This window comes from Haplochromis burtoni, unplaced genomic scaffold (assembly GCF_018398535.1).
Source record: "Haplochromis burtoni strain Fernald_Lab_line unplaced genomic scaffold, NCSU_Asbu1 Contig_584, whole genome shotgun sequence".
Classification (NCBI taxonomy): Eukaryota; Metazoa; Chordata; class Actinopteri; order Cichliformes; family Cichlidae; genus Haplochromis; species Haplochromis burtoni.
Genome location: NW_024582945.1, coordinates 170,426 through 189,112, shown reverse-complemented (window position 1 = coordinate 189,112; position 18,687 = coordinate 170,426). Strand labels below are relative to the sequence as shown.

The 18,687-nt window shown below is 47.5% G+C and overlaps 1 protein-coding gene across 3 annotated transcripts in view; it reads right to left on the bottom strand.

Annotated features, from left to right (window-relative positions):
• Positions 1 to 18,687, bottom strand: part of jmjd1cb (jumonji domain containing 1Cb) — a 116,228-nt gene that overhangs the window by 8,778 nt on the left and 88,763 nt on the right. For 2 of the 3 annotated variants that reach the window (XM_042214541.1, XM_042214543.1), the window contains 14 exons: positions 17,969 to 18,010; positions 15,284 to 15,554; positions 13,907 to 14,458; positions 13,495 to 13,837; positions 11,395 to 12,307; positions 11,091 to 11,291; positions 8,016 to 8,179; positions 6,156 to 6,318; positions 3,326 to 5,744; positions 2,088 to 2,289; positions 1,266 to 1,480; positions 1,030 to 1,182; positions 785 to 874; positions 535 to 659 (listed from right to left, as the gene is read on the bottom strand). In XM_042214541.1, coding sequence (XP_042070475.1) covers positions 535 to 659; positions 785 to 874; positions 1,030 to 1,182; positions 1,266 to 1,480; positions 2,088 to 2,289; positions 3,326 to 5,744; positions 6,156 to 6,318; positions 8,016 to 8,179; positions 11,091 to 11,291; positions 11,395 to 12,307; positions 13,495 to 13,837; positions 13,907 to 14,458; positions 15,284 to 15,554; positions 17,969 to 18,010 — 5,853 coding nt within the window. The remainder of the gene's footprint in view (positions 1 to 534; positions 660 to 784; positions 875 to 1,029; positions 1,183 to 1,265; positions 1,481 to 2,087; positions 2,290 to 3,325; positions 5,745 to 6,155; positions 6,319 to 8,015; positions 8,180 to 11,090; positions 11,292 to 11,394; positions 12,308 to 13,494; positions 13,838 to 13,906; positions 14,459 to 15,283; positions 15,555 to 17,968; positions 18,011 to 18,687) is intronic. The other variant, XM_042214542.1, reaches the window with a different exon arrangement.

Sequence of the window (18,687 nt, the reverse complement as noted above, 5' to 3'; positions counted from 1 at the left end):
GATTCATCATTTTGTGCTGCAGTCAAGGCCAGACTGACTTGCTGCACCATCCTGTGGAATTACATGTTCTGCTCTGTATCATGGAAATTAATGAAATGAGTCAGAGGCAGAGCACAAGTGTTTTCAATGTAACACAAATCCAATGTCAGAGGAAGTAGATATGCAGTGTTGCAGAGCTCTGTGTGTACGCACTGCTGAGCAAACACACAGGCCTTTATCTCTATATCGAAATGTGACTACAAACCTGAAGAAATCCAAAGCCCGGGGTCCTGTGATACTGAACAACATACATGTCAGGTTCATTTCAGCTAACTCTCAGCGTGTTGGGCCACGCACCCATCTCACTCTACATTACCACCACTAACAATCACAGGCAGCATCGCACTATGCTGCTTTTCAGCAGTGAGCGACCTGCCACAAAAGCACAGCTAACAGGTTTTTCTGACCTGAACTCTGCACATTTTAAATTCACCACCTCTTCAGAAAGTCTTGACAGTGAGTCAGGATGTCATTGACTGGAAGAGGGTGTGGTACCTGTGAGACTCCGTTGGTGGCAGGCAGTTTGGTGAGAAGGTTCTGTTTGCTGGCACAGGGACAGTGAGAGCTTATGTTGTGTTTTTCTCTCAGGGCGTGCATGGACGTCACCAAGTCTGTCAGCACTGAAACATCAAAATCAAACACACAATATTAAATAATTGTGCTGAAAAGTATCATTCAGTCATAAAACTACACACCAGCTGTTGCTCAGGGAAATAGCAACACAAAGAGCTAGGATGGACTGTACCTGAGCCAGGGATGATCTGGGTGGGCATGAGGTGTTTGTGGTCGTGGGGTTGGCCTTTAACACACTTTAGCCATCCATACAGCTCTTTATCTGATCATAGTGAGAAAAAAGTCACGCAGTGAACACACTCAGACACAGTGGAGAGAAAGGTTACATACACGTGCATGTTGCTGAAAAAGACTCCGGTTCTGCTCCGGTTCAACCGCTTCTGACTTTTGGTGAACTGTCCAAATACCCACACTGACCTTTGGAGCTCTTTCTCTCCTTGGCCTTGTAGCAGTCTAGGCAGACGACAAAGCCACATTTCTGACAGACCCAGTGGATGTTGAAAAGTGTGGCTTCACATGCGTCACACATCTCCCTCACCCCTCTCACTGCTCGCTTCCACGCCAGCTTGGCTGAAACACACGATAAAGGTTCAGAGGAAAACACGCTAAGACGTGTTAATCTAAACTCTGACACTATTTTTGAGAAAACTTACCATCCTTCTTAATCCAGCTGGATGCAGTGTTCTCTGTTGCAACCATCTGACAGAACTTGTCTCCTATGAAGCTCAGGATGTACTTGGCTGTGCTTTGGTCCAGGTGGCTCTGCTCCATCGGCCCCGGGACCCACAGGCTGAGGGCCTCATCGTCAAACTGGTCTGGAGTGGAGAAGCCATCCATCCGGATGACGCCATTCTTGCTGTAGGAAAGCCTAGATGAGAAGAAACATGAAGGCTCTCTCAGTAAGGTGGTGAACACGTGTAGGCTGGCTGTCCAAAGAGGAAGCTGATGAAAGAAGCACATCTAATATAAAAATGTTCAAAGAAGGTTGTGAGTGACTGTATTTTGGTTTCGGACGTGTTTTTGGTGACAAAAAAACAGATGTTGCTTGTTTTCTGTCCTTACAGTCTTAATCAAATAGCTGAGAAGAAACCAAAAGTGTGACATGTTTTTAAAGCGCATGTAGTTTTAAACATGACGTTATTCTGAATCCAGCATTAAAGTGCCAGACTCCAGAAACACACACACACACTAAAGCAGCTTTTACTCTCAAACAGAAGCACAAAAGAGGCCTGATGTCACAAACAACTGTTAACTTGTTACACACAAAGTTCAATAGTCTGACTCGTGTTAACCAGGGTGAAACTGTCTAACACCCAGGCAGCCTGCTTCAAACAAAGACTTTATTACCACAGAGGAAACAACAACATCAATATGACCTGGACGGATCATTTCAGGTAAATCTCAGCAGGTGTGGCACTCTACGAAGACGCCAGTGCACAGATAAAGCAGGAGAGTTCATAGAGTGAGTGCTTTACCGTCTGAAATAGTAGAAACGACAGAAGACGGGGGAGTGAGCGGGCTCCTCCCCTTTCTTGCTGCGGACCACCCTGCACTCCCTACACTTCTGCAGGTTGGGGCCAATTTCTGAACATGAATCATCCTGCAGGAAGGACTCTCCCGTCTGCTTCAGCTTCTTCACTTTCCTCCAGTCCTTGAGCACAGAGCGAGGGATCCCATCTAACATGCATAACATCATAATCATTAACTGTGACTACGCTTCATTTTTAAATATTAACATAGAGTTGCTCGTCAAGAGAAACACAGAAAATACATCAGATAAAAGAGGAGATTTTCTTTATAAGCAGGGTGTAGAAGGAGACGCGCTCACGTCTTTGTCACATTTTCTCTCATCTGAAGTTACAGAACTCCCTCTGAGTAATGTGACTTTAATAAATAACATTTGATTAAGAAAAGCATCCAAGCAGTTTCCCTTCAGAAAGAATGAATATTATATCCTCTGATAGAACATATGAGACCAGCAGTCACATGGGTGCTTCATGCCACACATGCTGTTTAGCATCTACACAAACAACCTTTTATGTGATAATGAAGCTAAAGCTGGGAGGTCATAACTCATTCCTGTGTATCAGAATATCTTCACTGTCACTGTAACAACAGAATTAAGAGCAGTCCCTGCAGTGCCAAGAAAGACAAGTTTAAATATACTTACAAAAGAATAATAACAAAAAAGAGGCAGAAGCTCATAATGAAGGAAACCTTACTGCACAGGACGTGCCTGTCAGGCTGAGCTGCAGGTTGTGTCAGACACATATACTCATTTATAAATGTAATTGTTACATCAAACAACACCTTCACCTGGACTCTGTATAACATGCACGATGATGCTTCTGGAAAGTGAAGCCATGCAGAAATACTAAAGCTGTGCTCAGAAAGAATATTCAGACTCTTTAAAGTGTGCGTGAGTATGAGCACGGCGAAACTACTCCCTGAGTTTATGATCGCAGTTGCTCATTTTGCAAATATAGCCCGTGTTATGTTCAGGAGGAGGATGATTCATTGATCTGTTACACAGTTTCACCTTCGAGCTTCCCGAGAACACGTGAGAGACTCTGGCTAACACTGATCATGTGGCCATTCATTGTGTAAATGTTACCCCCACAGCTCCCAGTTGCACTGCTGTGACAAAAACACTGTTGCATGCTCCCTAACAGCAGTGACACAAACCTACAGCGAGACACGAGCGAGGACTTACTGCTGCTGGCCAGTTTGAGTTTAGTCTTCTCTCGGGCTGATCTGAAGATGCCGTTGGGCTTCACGTCGTCTTCCTCTCTGTCGTTGTCTCCTTTCTTCTTGGCCATGTCGTTCTGCTTCTTCTTGTAGGTCGGTTTAGGCTGACGCTTGGCTCGGCCCTCCATCTTGCTCTCGCTGGTGTCAGAATCATCTCCCCCGCTCTCCGAACCAGACTCGTATGTGCGTTTGTTCACCCTCCTTGACCCCACTTTTCTCTCCTCCCCGCCTCCTGGAGCTCCGGCCAACTTGTCCTCAGGTTGTCTGTCTCTGTCACCTTTGCTTCCAATGTCTTTGCTCATCTCGACCTCGTTGGAGGTGGAGGCGCTGAGATTGACGGTACAGGGCTTGATCATTTCTGACATGGCTGCTGTGTTGCTTGTGGTAGTGGTGCTCGGACTTTTCTCCACTTTCATACTGGAGCTTGTAGTGGTAGCGGTGTTCCTGTCCTCCTCGGAGTGCCGGGTTAACCAGGCTTTCTTCAGCTTGTGGTAGTTGTTGGGCTGCGCAGAGCTCGGCAAGGCTGATCCCAGGGACTGGCCATTAAGCAGGGGACTTGACTTGCCTGGTGTGGTACTCCTGCTCGCTGAGCTATTGCTGCTGCTGTCAAACGAGACCGAGGAGGCCTGACTAGTAGCAGGTGGAGGCGGGGAGCTGGAAATGGGGGTTTTCTCAGTGGAATCCACAGTTAAGGAAGAATTTTCAGCTGTGACTGACGAGGGAGGAGTAGAAAGGTTGCTTCTGGACTGTGCCGCAGCTAAAGCAGCTTTGTGCTTCTTGAGGTGGATAAACGAAGAGGCGTAAGGCTGACTCGAGCCAGAGATTGAGCTAGGTGTTGGGGTAAGGCTTGGGCTGGGGCGGGGTGCTCCTGCTACACTCGCAGGATTCAGAGAGACACCTGGAGATGCGTGTGAGCCAAAGCCCTCCTGGAGCTCCTTTTCCGTCTCTGGTCTTATATGGCAGAGCACCCGACCCCCAGTGCCAGGTTTGAGCGCTGCAAAGTCACATCGAGCCGAGTAAACTGGCTCAGGAGTAGTGCTCCTGGTTTTACTCTGAGAGCCAAAAGCTGAGGAGACTAAAATGGCAGTCCTGCACACAGAGTTTGTAGCACCGGCTCCCACAGGTCCTGACACACCTGGCACAGGAGTCTTTTTATAACCCTCCAGGTTCAAGTTAGGCTGGATGACCCTACCTGCTGCAGGTTCTCGTGGACATTCGTCCTGAAACTTCGATGTGTAGAACCTCCCCTGGGGGAGCTCTTTGTGGATAAGAGCACCAGATTTCTTAGCACCAACGGGACTGTCGTACTTTATAGACGATCGCACAATGACCGATGCCATTGCCGACTGGGGCTTATTTTTAGAGAACCCCTTATCTCCAGAGCACACCCCTCCTCGTTCCCCGATCAAGTCTCTGCCTTTGCACCCATCTGCGGATGGAGCCGCCATCTCTCCGGCAGAGGCCACAAAGGTGATGGCAGCAGCAGTCCCGTGACCTTTGATGTCCCTGAGCTCTGGCAGCAACGTGGGGGGCTTCTGCTGCTCTGCTGATGTTTTGCTACCAGTTACTGGCTGAATGGGAGTGAGGGTTGGTGGAGAGAGGCGTCCACCGTGCGCGGCTCTTTCCCTCTCTGCAGCCTCTTTGCGTTCCAGCGCGTGCTGTGTGGGTGGATGGAAGACAGGTGCTCGGTGGAGAGATGGCATTGCCCTGAGCTGTTGCTGCTGCTGCAGGTGATGATGGTGATGGTGTTGGTTAGAGGCTGAAGATGAAGAGGACAACGTGGAGGAAGGAGGAGAAATAGCAGGGCTGCGACGGTCTATCCTGTCTACGCCTGCGTGGAGCTGATGCTGCGGCTGAACGAGGGTCACCTGCTGACTGAGCTGCTCCGTGATTTTCCCCGCTAAACCTTCTCCTCCCTCCGGCTGGTGCTTGATGAGAGGAGGGGGCTTGGAGAGGGAGTTTTTGGAGCTGGTGTGGTAGCTGCTCATCGACAGAGCTCCTGGGCTCTGCACGGCGGCCCCAACACCGGCCACGACCCCCGGGGCCCCCATCGACACTTTGTCATAGTAAGGACCGACATCTTTGGAGGGGTAGAGTCTGGGAGGCTCATTCACCACACTGTTAGACAGTGTGGTGTAATAGTTGCTCTTTTCTGACTGCATGGTATGAGTGAGGGCGTGGCTAGTCTTGGGGCTTGGCGAGGGAAGACCCGGCATCCGAACACAAAAGCTCGAATCTCTGCTTCTCTCTCTGTCCCTGTCCATCGCAGGGTCGACGGAGCGCTGTATTTTAGCCGTGAAGGGAGCGACCTCAATGCTCTCCTTCAGGATTTGACGATTTTCCTCTTTGTATTTGCAGGCTCGGTCTGCTGCCTGGAGCGCCTCCTGAGAAGAAAACAGAAACGCTGCAAGAAACGCTTCTCACACTTTCTCCTACATTTGTCACTAAAACAGAGACCACGGCCATCACAGTCAGTTTAAATGAGGGCTACACTGAGAAACGGGAAGCAAGGGCCAGACGATCCATAGACTTTAATCAAATGGAAAATAAATGTCTGAAAAGGCATTTGACATGTAAGCTTAGCTGAAAGTGTCTGTGGAGCATCAGCTTTGCTTCTTAACAAAGTGATAACAACAGGGTACCGCACTGATATGGCCCATGTGCTTTAATATTTACACATGACAGACAAATATACGACTCTGATGCCTGAATGTGTCTGCTACTCTCAACCCGCCTTTCTTCCATCTGCTTTAAAAATGAGTATTTATCAGGAGAGTGTGCGAGCAGCCACGTACCTGTGGACTGGTCAGACGGGCCTTGCTGTGGGGATCCAGGTAAAGGCGGTGCAGATGGACGTCTTTTCCTGTTGGAGTGCGACTTCTGTCTGTCTGCTCCTGCTTCAGCTGTGCCAGTGTCATTGTCCTCATGGGATCCACGTAGCCTTTCTTATCCACATCTCTGCACACGGACAGGACAGATATTCAACTTCATAAAACAAGCTTTTACCATCTTTTTCAACAACTGCTCCTACTGGAAAGATCTAACTGTGTGTGTGCAGGTCAGTGTTCATGACTCAGAAACAACTGATGGATGGTTTAACCTCAGCCATGTTTTGTGTTGGGTAGTCAGTGATGTTGGTTGTGTAAGGCGGCTACAAGCTGCTGAATGAATGGCATTCTGGGTAGACTGCTTCTGTCATGGTCCGCGGCCGGTGTCCAAGGAGCTGATGGGATGCCCACGCCCACGCGTGTGGCTGTCGACTCCACACCTGCATCCCATCCCAGGCGATCAGGTGGACCATTTAACCCAGCTCTGCCAGCTGCTCCACGCCAGTCCGTTAGTCACCTCTCAGCGGTAACATGCTTCCACGTGAAGGTGGTTGCGAAATTCTCTTTTGCTGGAACAAACGCTAACCCTTTCCTTGTGCGCTTAGGTAACAACTCGGCGTGTTTGGAGCCCTCTCCTGCCCGCCTGGAGTTTTTGGATCACTACCGGCACTCGTCTCCTCTATTCACCTGGAGTTTCCCCGCGGACCCTCAGCCCTCCCTCCGGTTCCCACGGCCCCGTCTGAACCGTAAGATTAATTCTCTACCCACGTATGCTGTTATTTCTCCCTTCCCCAGTAACCCTCTTCCTCTTTCTGTTGCAGCCTCTCACAGTCCCGATTACGGCGTTCCTGAGTTATTTCCCGGTCCTTTGGTTTTCTAGTTACCTGGCGTGTTTTCCTTTGACCCTTCCGGGACACCCTTAGTTAAAATAAATTTTTTTGCGTGCACCCTGGCGTGTGTCTCTGCTTCTGGGTCCAGCTTGTGTGCTGAACTACGGTTCATGACAGCTTCAGTACGGCGTTAGTGCCACTTCATCTGAGGTATTCCCCGCAGCTCAGAGCCACCTCAGGTCTGCTCTGTGAGAGCTCTTTGAACATGGAGCTTTTGAAGTAAAGAGGAGTTCAAATGTCCAAAGCAAATATTCAGCGGCTCCTATACTTTGTGCTTCTTTTTTACCCACAGTAGTTAACTTTTTAATGCATATTGAAGCCACCAAAGAATTTCCTGCTTCCCCTCAGTGCACGTTTTCATTTCATGTGTGAGGTTCAGTAAGAAGTGAAACACAAACATTTGTGTTGTAAGGAGAATGAAGAAACTCCTTAGAGTACCGTGACCTGCGAGACCGTCTGGTTTGACAGGAAGTAGTTCTTTTCCTCAGTGTGGATTTTCTCCACTCTTCAATAACAACAAGTCACAATGGCAACGTGGCCAAACTACGATCTTTATGTTAATTAAGTGTTTTTAAGTCAACGCTTAATCCGACCATCCATAATCTGTCCTCTGATCTGTAGAAGTTGAGCCTGATTTACCTCGCCATCACCTCCTCTAACGTTTTGAGCTTTTCCCTCCATAGGACACAAACACAGGTGGGAAACACAAATCAGCTACTGTGGGACTGTCGGTCTGTGTCACGGACGTCATTCATTCATCTGGTGTTGCAGGGTGTAACCCATCAAACATCAGCAGCTCTTTGTTTTCACAAGTTCATATTTTCAGTTTTCACTGAAATGCAGAGAAACAACGATTCCAGGTTTCATCAGTATTAATGCGGGTTTGGTGACAGAGTGACGGTGCAGCTTTAACTACAGCACTGATCTTTCTGCTTACTCTTTATGAAGATCCATGCTGGTCTTTGACAACGGAGGGCTCGTGTGGGCGATCTTGACGGGGGGGCGGTGGGCATCGGCGCTGGCTGGCCGGACAGGAACGTGGCTCAGCATTCCCAAACTGTCAGCAGCAGCAGTCTTATGGAGCCATGGACTGGCAGCATTCTACACACAAACAAAAACACCAATGTTATTCTGCTCATGGCAAAAAACTACGTGAGGAAACATGTGGCCAACCAATAATGGGGGGAGGTTATTATGTGCCTTAGACACACGCGTCTGATTGGCCGGTAGCTTTTTTAACACAGGCTTCTTCATCAGAGGTCCAACAACACAGCTGGGAAAACCAGCTTTATTTCAGCTTTGATTAGTATGACGAACAATCCAGTTCAACCAGGACATGTATGAAAATAAAAGTCTTGGGTCCTGAGTGGAAAGTATCTTTAACAGATGCTGTAATTCACCTTTGGGTGAACGAACCTGACATGAGCTTTCAGTTCCAGCTGAACAGGGTTCAGGCTCTCTCGGCGCATGTGTGGGTAACACAGTTCATTACTTTTAACCAGTAATACTCGATACAGGAACTATAAATGCATTAGGGGTGGGGGAAAAATCGATACTGTGTAGTATCGTGATATTTTGTTTGCTAATAATGTATCGATGCGGGGACAGCAGAAATCGATATTTTGTTACAAAAAAGGTTTTGGTGCTCTGACTTCAGAGCATGTTGGTCCTTTTTCTGAGCAAGAATCCTTCACTGTCCAAATGTGTTTAACTGTTTTTGGCAGCAATAAACATGACAGTTTACTTATTTTAATTTAAGACATGTTTTATTTTAATTACGTTTAAAACTTTTATTTAATGTAAATTTATATTTTGTTTTAATTTACTTTCAAGTTCTTCAGTTGCTGAAGGGGCTGCATAGTTTTCATATTGCATAGTTCAGAATAGCTGTAATTGTACCAGATGGTTGCATTCAGTTCAGTTGGACTAGACTGTAATACAAACCGTTCAGTTTGTCAACAATAAAACTGAAATGAGAGACTGAGTGTGAGACTTTGATATTAGATAAAATTAATATTGATAAAGTTTACCTTTATCTACAGAATCTGAATATCGCAAAATATTTTTAAAAATCGCAATAATATCGTATCGTGCGTTAAGTATCGTGATAATATCGCATCGTGGGATGTATGGTGATTCCCACCTCTAAAATGCATGCTAATACTGAACATGATGTTTTATGCAGCAGCTGTCTGTTAGTTTGTGCACAACTATTCATTTTTCTTTCTGGATGCAAAAGCTGGAATCCAGCCTCACAGGCCATGATATGCTATGAATATGAAGATACTGACAGACAGCCAGTTTGTCTGACCTAACAGCAATAATGTTAAAACATGTCATGAATCACACTGACTGTAAATGTTTAGATAGTTTTTTTTCTCACAGTATGTTTCATATATATGATTGGAACATGTTTGTGCAGCCTGTTTACTAAAACTACTGAATATATTTAGTCAAGTTTAAAGGTGTCACGTCAGTCGTCCTCAGCTCTGACCATCCTTCACTTCATGGTTAACAAATATGTTTTTACCTTTGGAAGCGCGCCTCGTTTTAGAGACACATGCAGGGTTGTGTATTATCACTATACAGGGCTGATCAGGGGAGGAGCTCAGAGGAGGGGCGTGGATGCTAGGGACAGGATGAGATGAAGGTAACGATCCACCCATGAAGAGAGCGGCCGAAAGATAAAAGAAGAAGGTGGCAGGTGTCGTCGGCTGATTGTGCGTTTCCTCTAATCAACATGAAATGGTTAATGGGCTGATATGGACCGATAATAAAGGCCTTGTATTCCACTTTTCTGCTCACCTAAAACATATTTGTGTTGTTGCTTTGAGTGTTTTAAGTCACATTCAACAACGCACACCTACACACAGCACTTTCTAATAATCACACTCAAACAATTACACCAAACTCTGGAATACAGATGGAGGGAACAAGCTGCTGGATGTCATCAGCCTGCACATGAAGGGGTCCGACCCCAGGTTTCCTCCACGGACTAAGAATAATGACTAATGCAACCTGAAGCCAGAAACTCTCCCTGGATTGGACTAGTCACTGCGATGTCACCCACTGGTGAACCCACTCCACACAGGGAGGACTTTAGTCTGCTCAGCTTTTTAAAACCAAACGTCGTCAGCGAGTCACAATCCCGGGAATACGAACTGTGGATCTGAGGGACGCTGCACGCTCACTAGCTAACAACCTGTGATTTATAAGTCACATGTCTTTACTGAGGTCACAGAGCAAGACAGCAAAAGGTCACGTAAACCTCTGGTCACCAGTGAAGCTCCTGCTGGAAATGAGAAATAACTGGAGGTGTAAGGTGCATCGTAATCGTCTGCATTTCTCAGAAACAGATGCTATATCGCTCTTTTACACCCATTCTACGCCTGCAACTGATGCTAAATGTGAAAGTGGACATTTCAAGGCTGTCAGTTTAAAGTCTACGTTCCTGAATGAACACACAACTGGTGTTACTTTGGCACCAGCTCCAGAAACAGATCGGTCACCTGACCTGTTAATTATGGTTTAGACGACTAAAACATAAAACTGAACAAGCGCTACACACCATTAAAATACTAAAAGAATAATTCCTTTCACACCAGCCAGTTGTATGTTGTTAAAATATAATCCACAAGGTGGCAGGCTTCGGTATCACAAAGCTCTGTACTACTGCTATTACTAGGATCAATGTAGCGTTGTAGTGCTGTGAAGGCATTTTTAGGAAGGTGCAGACTTTCACAGATCCATCCATAGAGCTCAGCGACGTGCATTGGGGCTTTACAGGTGAGCGTCTTATTTCATTATTGTGTCACACATCATGCTCATGGCCAACAGGCTTATAGGAAACCAGGGGAGCAACAGCATCTGCCAGTGTTAAAGAAAAAAACAGCCTTTGGAAACCACAGCAGCGAACCAAAGCTTTCCTTCGCCTTTACCACATCCTTTATCTTTGTTCACCAGTGGAAATATGAACACAAACACGCTGACATGGGTGCTCCTGTACACCTACCCTCCTGAGAGAGGCCTCAGAGTTCACAGTAACAGGATTTTCAGGGTGGACCCACTTAGCCGTGGGTCCACCCAGGTTGAGCCCTGGTGGGTAGGACGTTGGCGTTCCGTTGGGGTACTGCCACAGGATTGGGTACAGACCAAGTCCTGCAGCCCCGCTGTGAGCTTGGGCTAGAAGAGATGGCGAATGGTGGCCCTGGCCCTGAAACACACAGACGCATCTTTAGCTTTTCTTTAATGAGGGTAAAAAGACAAAGACACTACTCTTCTCCACAGTACAGGACTGCAGCACACAGGAGGCACACCTGTAGGTACTGCTGCTGGTGGGGCAGAGCAAGGTGACCCAGACCTCCCGGAGAGTCGAGTCGAGGGTGGAGAGATGCTGCAGGAGGGGCCATGGCTGGGAGCACAGTGGGAGGCAAAAGGTGTGGGTGAGGCAGGGCGGAGGTGTGAGCAGGAGCAAGGAGATGGGAAGCTGCGTGGGGGTGTGACGCAGGGGTAAGGCAGGGCGAGTGGGGGGAGTGCAACGTGTGCAGGTGGGGATGGAGATAGGCTGCCACGTGATTGGATGAGACTGTTGCAGAGGCGGAGTTCTCTGCGTCGGAGCGAACCAGAGCTGGGTCTCTGTAAACAGTGAAGGGCTCATTCTTCTTGATAATCAGCGGACTCTTTGTGTTGCTGCTCGTACTGACCGCGCCCGACTCTAGCCGCACTGGCTTGAAGCCAGACCGCGGAGGTTCTGCCAACTCTATTTTAACTGGCAAACGAGACGGTGGAGGCGGGGAAGTATCCGAGTACCTCAACATTTTATGTTTAGATACCTCGGGGGAGGTGTTAGGTTTAGGTTTAGAGATGTCCGCCAGGCCTGCGTGGGCCTTAGCTTTGACGAGATCAGCTTGACTTGCGTTGGGGTAGGAAGGGCTCTGAGAGCTGTCGGGGCGGGATTTCTGCTTCAGGGAATCCAGGTGAGCTGAGCCGGGGTTTGGGCTGGAGCTGATCTGAGGTTTAGATATGTCAGGGGGGAGCACCGTGTTCATCTTGTGGGGGGCTGGTTGCTGCTGAGGGTGCTTTCTTGTCTCTTCAGATAAAGAGGGACTCTTCATGCCAGCGTGGAACGACTGTAGTGTATGGTGCTGCTGCTGATGAAGATGATGGTGAGGAAGGACATTTTTCTCCTTTTCCACCAGCAACACATTTTCAGCTATAGATGTGACAGGCCTGGGAAAAAAGCACAGCAGGAAAAGTAAGAAGCAAGTTTGATGTTGACCATATTTGAAAGACTATAAAGTTAAACGTTGAGAGAAGTCCTCAGATCACCATGTGGTCCAGGGCAGGTTTCTGTGATTGCATTCAGTTACGATCCAGGACTGGGACACGTTTCTTTTTCAGTTTCAGATCCTCAGTCCACTTTGTCTAACCCTGACCCGACCAGGTCATTTTTCCATCTATCCATGTACTTCCTGTTAGCCTAGTCACAGGTCTATCCAAGTGTGACAGGAGAAACAGCAGGGTGCATCCTAAACATGCTGCTAGTCTATCTCAAGGCTACAAAAGGTGAGAGAAGGTGGGAACCTAACATTCATGTCTTTGCACTGGAGCCTACAGTAACCAGAAAGAGTCTACATGAATGGCAAAAACATGCAAACACAGAGGGGTCCTAGTGGGCTGCTCTATTTAACAGTGACATCCACCATCCAGTGCGCTGCCCTACATCTTGGCTAAGTGAGCAATACTTTTGGTACACAAAGCACACTGGAGGAATAAACACATACGTAAAGAATATATATTTATGCATACCAGGTAAAACAAAGTTCAGTATCTCCCTCAATCTGCAGGTTTTAGGGAATCACAAAGCCACAAATGTGCAGTAGCTAGGAGCCAGAGCAGGCCGCGATCACAGCTGTGCCAGATGTGGTTCTAGTTTTGATGACCAGAGATCCATTGTGTTTGCTAAACTTGTGTTGACTGCTAATATTTTAATATAAAAAAGTGTTTTACTCTCCTAAAATAGGCCCACAAATCCAGCAGTGGTTGAGCTCTACGATCAAACAGCACCGGAAATAATTCCAACTCCTGGTTTTGGAGTAAGGAAAAGGCCCTGGGAAAAGTAGTCCCACTCCACAGCTGGATCACCACCACATTAATGTTTTTACAGCCGCAGCTCAGGCACCACACCTACGGGATGAATTTCAATAGAATATGTCGCCTTGATCTCGAATTATCGCCGTCACCAGATTTTCAGAAACCTTGACCTCTGACCCCTGACCTTGAGATAACAGCTATTGTATCAATTTAAACTCGTACGTCGCTTCATTCTGTCACAGGCGTCCATGTCGCTCGGGCGCCGTCCCAGCATCAGGTAAAAACACGTGAGCTGAAATATTTAAAACATTGTCTGCACTCACCTGATGACCTCAGAGGACGCAAACTCCAGCCTGCTGCTTACACTCTTAGTCGCCGTAACGCCGCCTCCCAAGATGCCTTGATGCTGCACGGGAGGTTCCATCTCCGTCCTGCGCCCTCCCTCCGATGGCGAGGGAGACGGCGCTACAGGAGGCGAGGAGACGGGTGAAGGGTTGAGAGAGAGGTAAGGCGAAAGGGCCGTGGACTCGGCCTTTTCGGAAGCGAGCAGTGCCGACACAGCCTCTGAGCTCTCGCGGTGCACGGTGGCCTGGGCGTCATCTGTGATGTCAATCACACCGGCGCTGTGGAGGTGGGACAGCGACGGCGTCTGGGATCGAGACGACGCTAAAACAAAACACATCAAAGTAAGAACACTGAAGCGTCGTCAGAGATGAGAAACTTGCAGCAGCTCACCTTTCACAGTGTTCTTGCTGTTCTCCAGAACGCCGCCCTGGACAACATCAGACATCAGCGGCGTCTGTTGCCGTGGAGACTGGGTGATCTGCGTTACGGCGACCAGTTCCTCGTCTTCCTTTGATAACATTTTGCTCGTTTCCTTCACTACGCTCTTTTTGACATCCTCTGTTGCTTGAAGCTCCGCCCATGGAGACAGGCGGCCAATGACAGACGAGGAATCGTTGGTCTTGGGTCCCTGCAGAAGCGGCTTCTCGCCCTCCTCCATTTTAGAAATGGCACTTGGTTTCACGTCGCTGCGAGTCTTTAGCTCGTTCTCAGAGTTGGGCTCTGAGGAGGAGGAAGAGGAGGAGGAGGAGGAAGATGAGGAGGTGGAGGAAGAAGATGAGCAAGAGGAGTGGGCGGCTCTCTTATTGTGAGGATTTTCTGAGTCGCTGCTCTCGGACAGATCGGATGTCATGTCGGTCTTCGGCTTCTTTGGACCCGCCTTCTTCTCATCTTCGTCACCTTTCCTGCGTTTGTTCGCAGACTGCTTCACCTTGGACTTGGGCTCTGAACAAACGACAAACAGGTGGGATCATTCTGCACCTGTGTGAGACTCGTGGTAGCGACAGATTTATTTTGGACAGATCGTCGTGTAGCTGGGTTCCTTTACAGACATTTGAAACATTTTCAGTATCAAAAACAAAGGCAAGCTGCTGCTCAGATGTTAAGGAAAGAGACAAGAACACTTGCACAGTCACATAACACACACAACTTTCTGTTAATATGTTGGACTGTTGAATCATCATGTCCACCCACCTGTTGTTAGGGGCTGTCAGAATGCACAGTTTTAATATTCAGCACTGGAGGTAAAACCTCAGTCTGACCATGACCATAATCGCCGCAGAGCCAGTGAGAGGTTGGACTGGTTTAGCCACTAAACTGGGTCAGGTCCACACACATGGGTGAGGCGCAAAAGTAAACTTTCCTGAACAGAAACCTACAAACTAAATATGATGGTGCATAATACATCTAACATCTAACGTCTGGTCCGAGTCTTACGTTGAGCTAACCTTTGCACAGCGACCAAAAATTGCTTCTTTTTTCCATAGGTTAGGTTAAGGTCATAGACTGTACATAAAAGATGGGGAAAGCCACCGTGACATCACATTCTGGTGAAGTCACTTTGTGAAAGGTGAGCATTTATGCTGTTGTGATTTCACTGAGACACAGGCATGATATTTGTCCTGTTTGACTCGATTTATTGTTCTCAATATGACATGAAACTGGGCTTTTTACCCCAACCACTAGCTGGAGTTTTAAGTGGCAGCGCTTGCATGAAACGCCTTCACATGTGTGCATGTTTTAGCTCTCTTGTGATGAAACCCGACTCACCTCGCCCTGCGGGCTCTTCTCTTCGGTCCTTTTCCTCCTCTGGAACGCTGCTATCTGATCCCTTCCTCCTGGAAGAACGAGAGTTGCGCTGCTCTCTCTGCTCCCGCCCGCTCCCACCAGGCGAGTGGTGTAATTGGCTGGCCGGTTGCTGACTCTGCTGCGATTGGCTCAGTTGTTGGGAGGCCAGCATGCCCTGTGAGGCTTTAGAGTTGGGGCCTATTGATGTCATGATGGGGCGAGGGCTGTTAGCCTGGGCTCGTGTGTAATGACTCTACAAGAATGAAAACAGAAATAAATAACAAATTCAATTTATGAACAGAATCTACAGAATCACAAACACAAGTCTGAGTTTACCCACCAGTACGTGCACCTCAACAACATCAGTAAAGCCTACATCAGATTCTATTGTCTGGTTTCCACTGTTACGGCTGGCAAGCTGTATGCTGCACACAATCAAGCATTGGCTGACACATTTACACATGACATCAACAAACAAAAGAAGTAACTGGGCTACCATGGGTGTGAAGCAACTGTACAGATTATGAGGTAAGAAAGGAACACTGAAACAACTACTACAAACACACCGTTCTTCTATATGGTATCTATACGACAGTCAGATATGTATGACTGCTTGATATACTTCTGCAATTAATTTAAAACACGCCTGAGTTTAGCTTCAGTCAGAGGAACGTCCACAGACACGAACACTCCCTGCAACAGGCTGGAGTCATCAGGCTTTACTTTGTACTTTCTAGTTTCAGAGAATGTTCCTATTTATCACGTGGACAGGAACAAACCTCCATCTGTGCAGTGTTGAGGTTACCCGACAGGCTTTGGGTCCCAGTGACAGCACAGAAGCTTCTGGTAGACAGTAGCTATTATGCAGTTGCCTAGTTTAATATGTGAAATCATGTCAGTGAAGTTTAAACTACTTAACTTGGTGGGTGAAGATGCACAGCTAACACTATCAGTCTGCTGGGGGGTTGGTGTGAAAGAGCACAAAGTTAACAGCCCCGACTGCAACTGAGGGTCACTGCCTACCGTCATTCAAATGACCCACAGCAGACAGGAAGGACAATATTGCTATGATGCCCCCACAGCAGTGATGGAAGATGACACACGGATGACTGGAGCTGTCCTTAACTTGGGTTTTATAGGCTGCAGAGTGCAGGGCAGTGAGCTGATCTCAGGCTAGAGAGAGCTCATCAGTGACAGCATCACTGTCCCAGCACATCCTGATACTGTGACTCTCGCACAGCAACAAAGACACTGTCATTCTGCTTCTTATGGTATATTAGGTAATGAGGTCCCAGAGCTGCAGAGAACATGAAGGTGCATTTGTCTGTAAAGTAGATGAAAACCTACAAACCAGTACGCTCAAATGATTGTAGCCAGTGTTGTACAAAAGACAATGCTGCACCTGCTGATCTATTTCTGCTGAAGGTGTTCAGGGGTCTGCACGCTGATAACCCCTGTCCCTGAAAGCACACCTGCTCAATACGATTTACTGTACACATGCAGCAGAGTACTATGCAACACAGCAGTCAGTGCAATTCACAAGATGTTTACAAGGAACTAAATTTGCTAAATCTCCAATTTGTATTTACAATAAACGAGCTGCATGTGATTATCTAGCTTTAGCTCTGCTTTGGAAAACGACATGTTTTTCATTATAGATGACAGTGATGCCGATCTGGCTACATTTGTGCTGCACGAGAACGTCACCATTTGTGAAATAAGTGAAATGAGGTCTTTAGGAGTTTTTTGTTTCCATCGCTGTGAAGGCTGACACCGAGGCCTCATTACCAGGCTGCGGCTTCACTTTCTGTTTGTGGCAGTGGGCGCTCCTTTCTCTCCCATTAGTCAGCGTTATCCTTAATTCCCAGCGTCAGCAGGTCAATGAAGTTGCCTCAGAGTGAGAGTCATTGAACTAAGCACCTATCCACTTTTCATGACCAACATGGGCCCGTGGTTATTTCCCTGTAATCACTAGAAGCTGACAAACACTGACATTCAGCGCCGTGTGGTCGATCTTAGTCTGTTCCTGTTAACACAACTCCTACAGACTCTGACTGACATGTTGGAGGCTGCTGTGCCAGTGTGTTTATTCACTCTGTCCCGTTGCTGACCGTGAGAGGGACACGTGCTAAAGCGGTCAAACCGTGGCTTTGATAAGGACAGAACCTACAGCCAGGCACATGATGCACAGGACATTCAGTGTCTGTGAGAGGTAGTTCTTGAATCACGTGATCTAATCCTTGTTGAAAGGCATAGCAAAAAGCAACCCCACACTACACAAGACACTGCTGCACTGACCTCTGTGGTCACACACACACACCGTCACAGCTGGGAGCAGCTATATTACCCGGGGTGTGGCGGAGGCTAAAGCAGCCAGTAGATGGCGCTGTGAGAAGCACTTTGGCCCCAGACTGCATCTCAGTTCAGAGGTGATGTGTGGAATTAGAGCTCCACTGCAGATACTCAGCTTGTTCTTTTATAAGTACCAAATGAAAACAGTAATCGCATCACGGCGCTTCACATTGTAAGTACAACCCTGGGCCTGAGTTAGATTTAGGGGTGTGTGAAAATGTTGAGCACAGAGGACGTCTGTCAGCTTTGTTCTACTGCAGAAAGTGTAGGACTGGAGGGTTGGGAGGTGGTGTAGCAGTGGGGGTTCTGGGGTACCTGAGTGCTGCCAGTGGTCCCGCCGGGTCTCCCTCCCGCCATCTTTAAAGTGTCAACGACAACAGGAAAAAATAATAAAAAGAAAAATAACAAAATGAAATGAACACAAAGAAAATGTGGGACAAGGAGAAATGTTGTTATTGACTGCGGGACTGGCTAAGAGTTCAACGTTAGCTCCTTACACCAGCTTGCTTCAAACGAGTACGTGGCAACTTGACATTACATCACCACAGTTTAATGGTCACCTGCTGACATCGCAGGCACATTACACGGAGCCGAGAGGTGAGCAGAACAACAGAGCGCCTGAGTGTCTAACCTCTTAGGCGAGGTTCATAGAAACTTTTACGTTAAAGGCAAAGTTGGCAATTTAAAGATACGGTGAACACAGAAAATAAGGAAGGACATTGGTCAAACAGCTCTGTGGAAGATTCGGAGCCACAGCCCTGTTCAGGGAATGCTGAGGATAAGGATGATGATGCGGAGCGTTCAGAGATCTGTGTTGACCAATGTCTCTGACACGGACAGATACACAGGAGGATGCAGATGATGCTGAGATTAGATGAAAAGCAGCAGCTGCTCGCTAACAGAAACAACACCAAAAGCCACGTGCTGGATGCATTCAGCTCGACAGTCATGAGTACACCAATCTTTGCTATTCTACAGCTTTGTGTGTTTCGTCTCAACTCCACACCCTCATCAACTGAATATTTTGCATACAA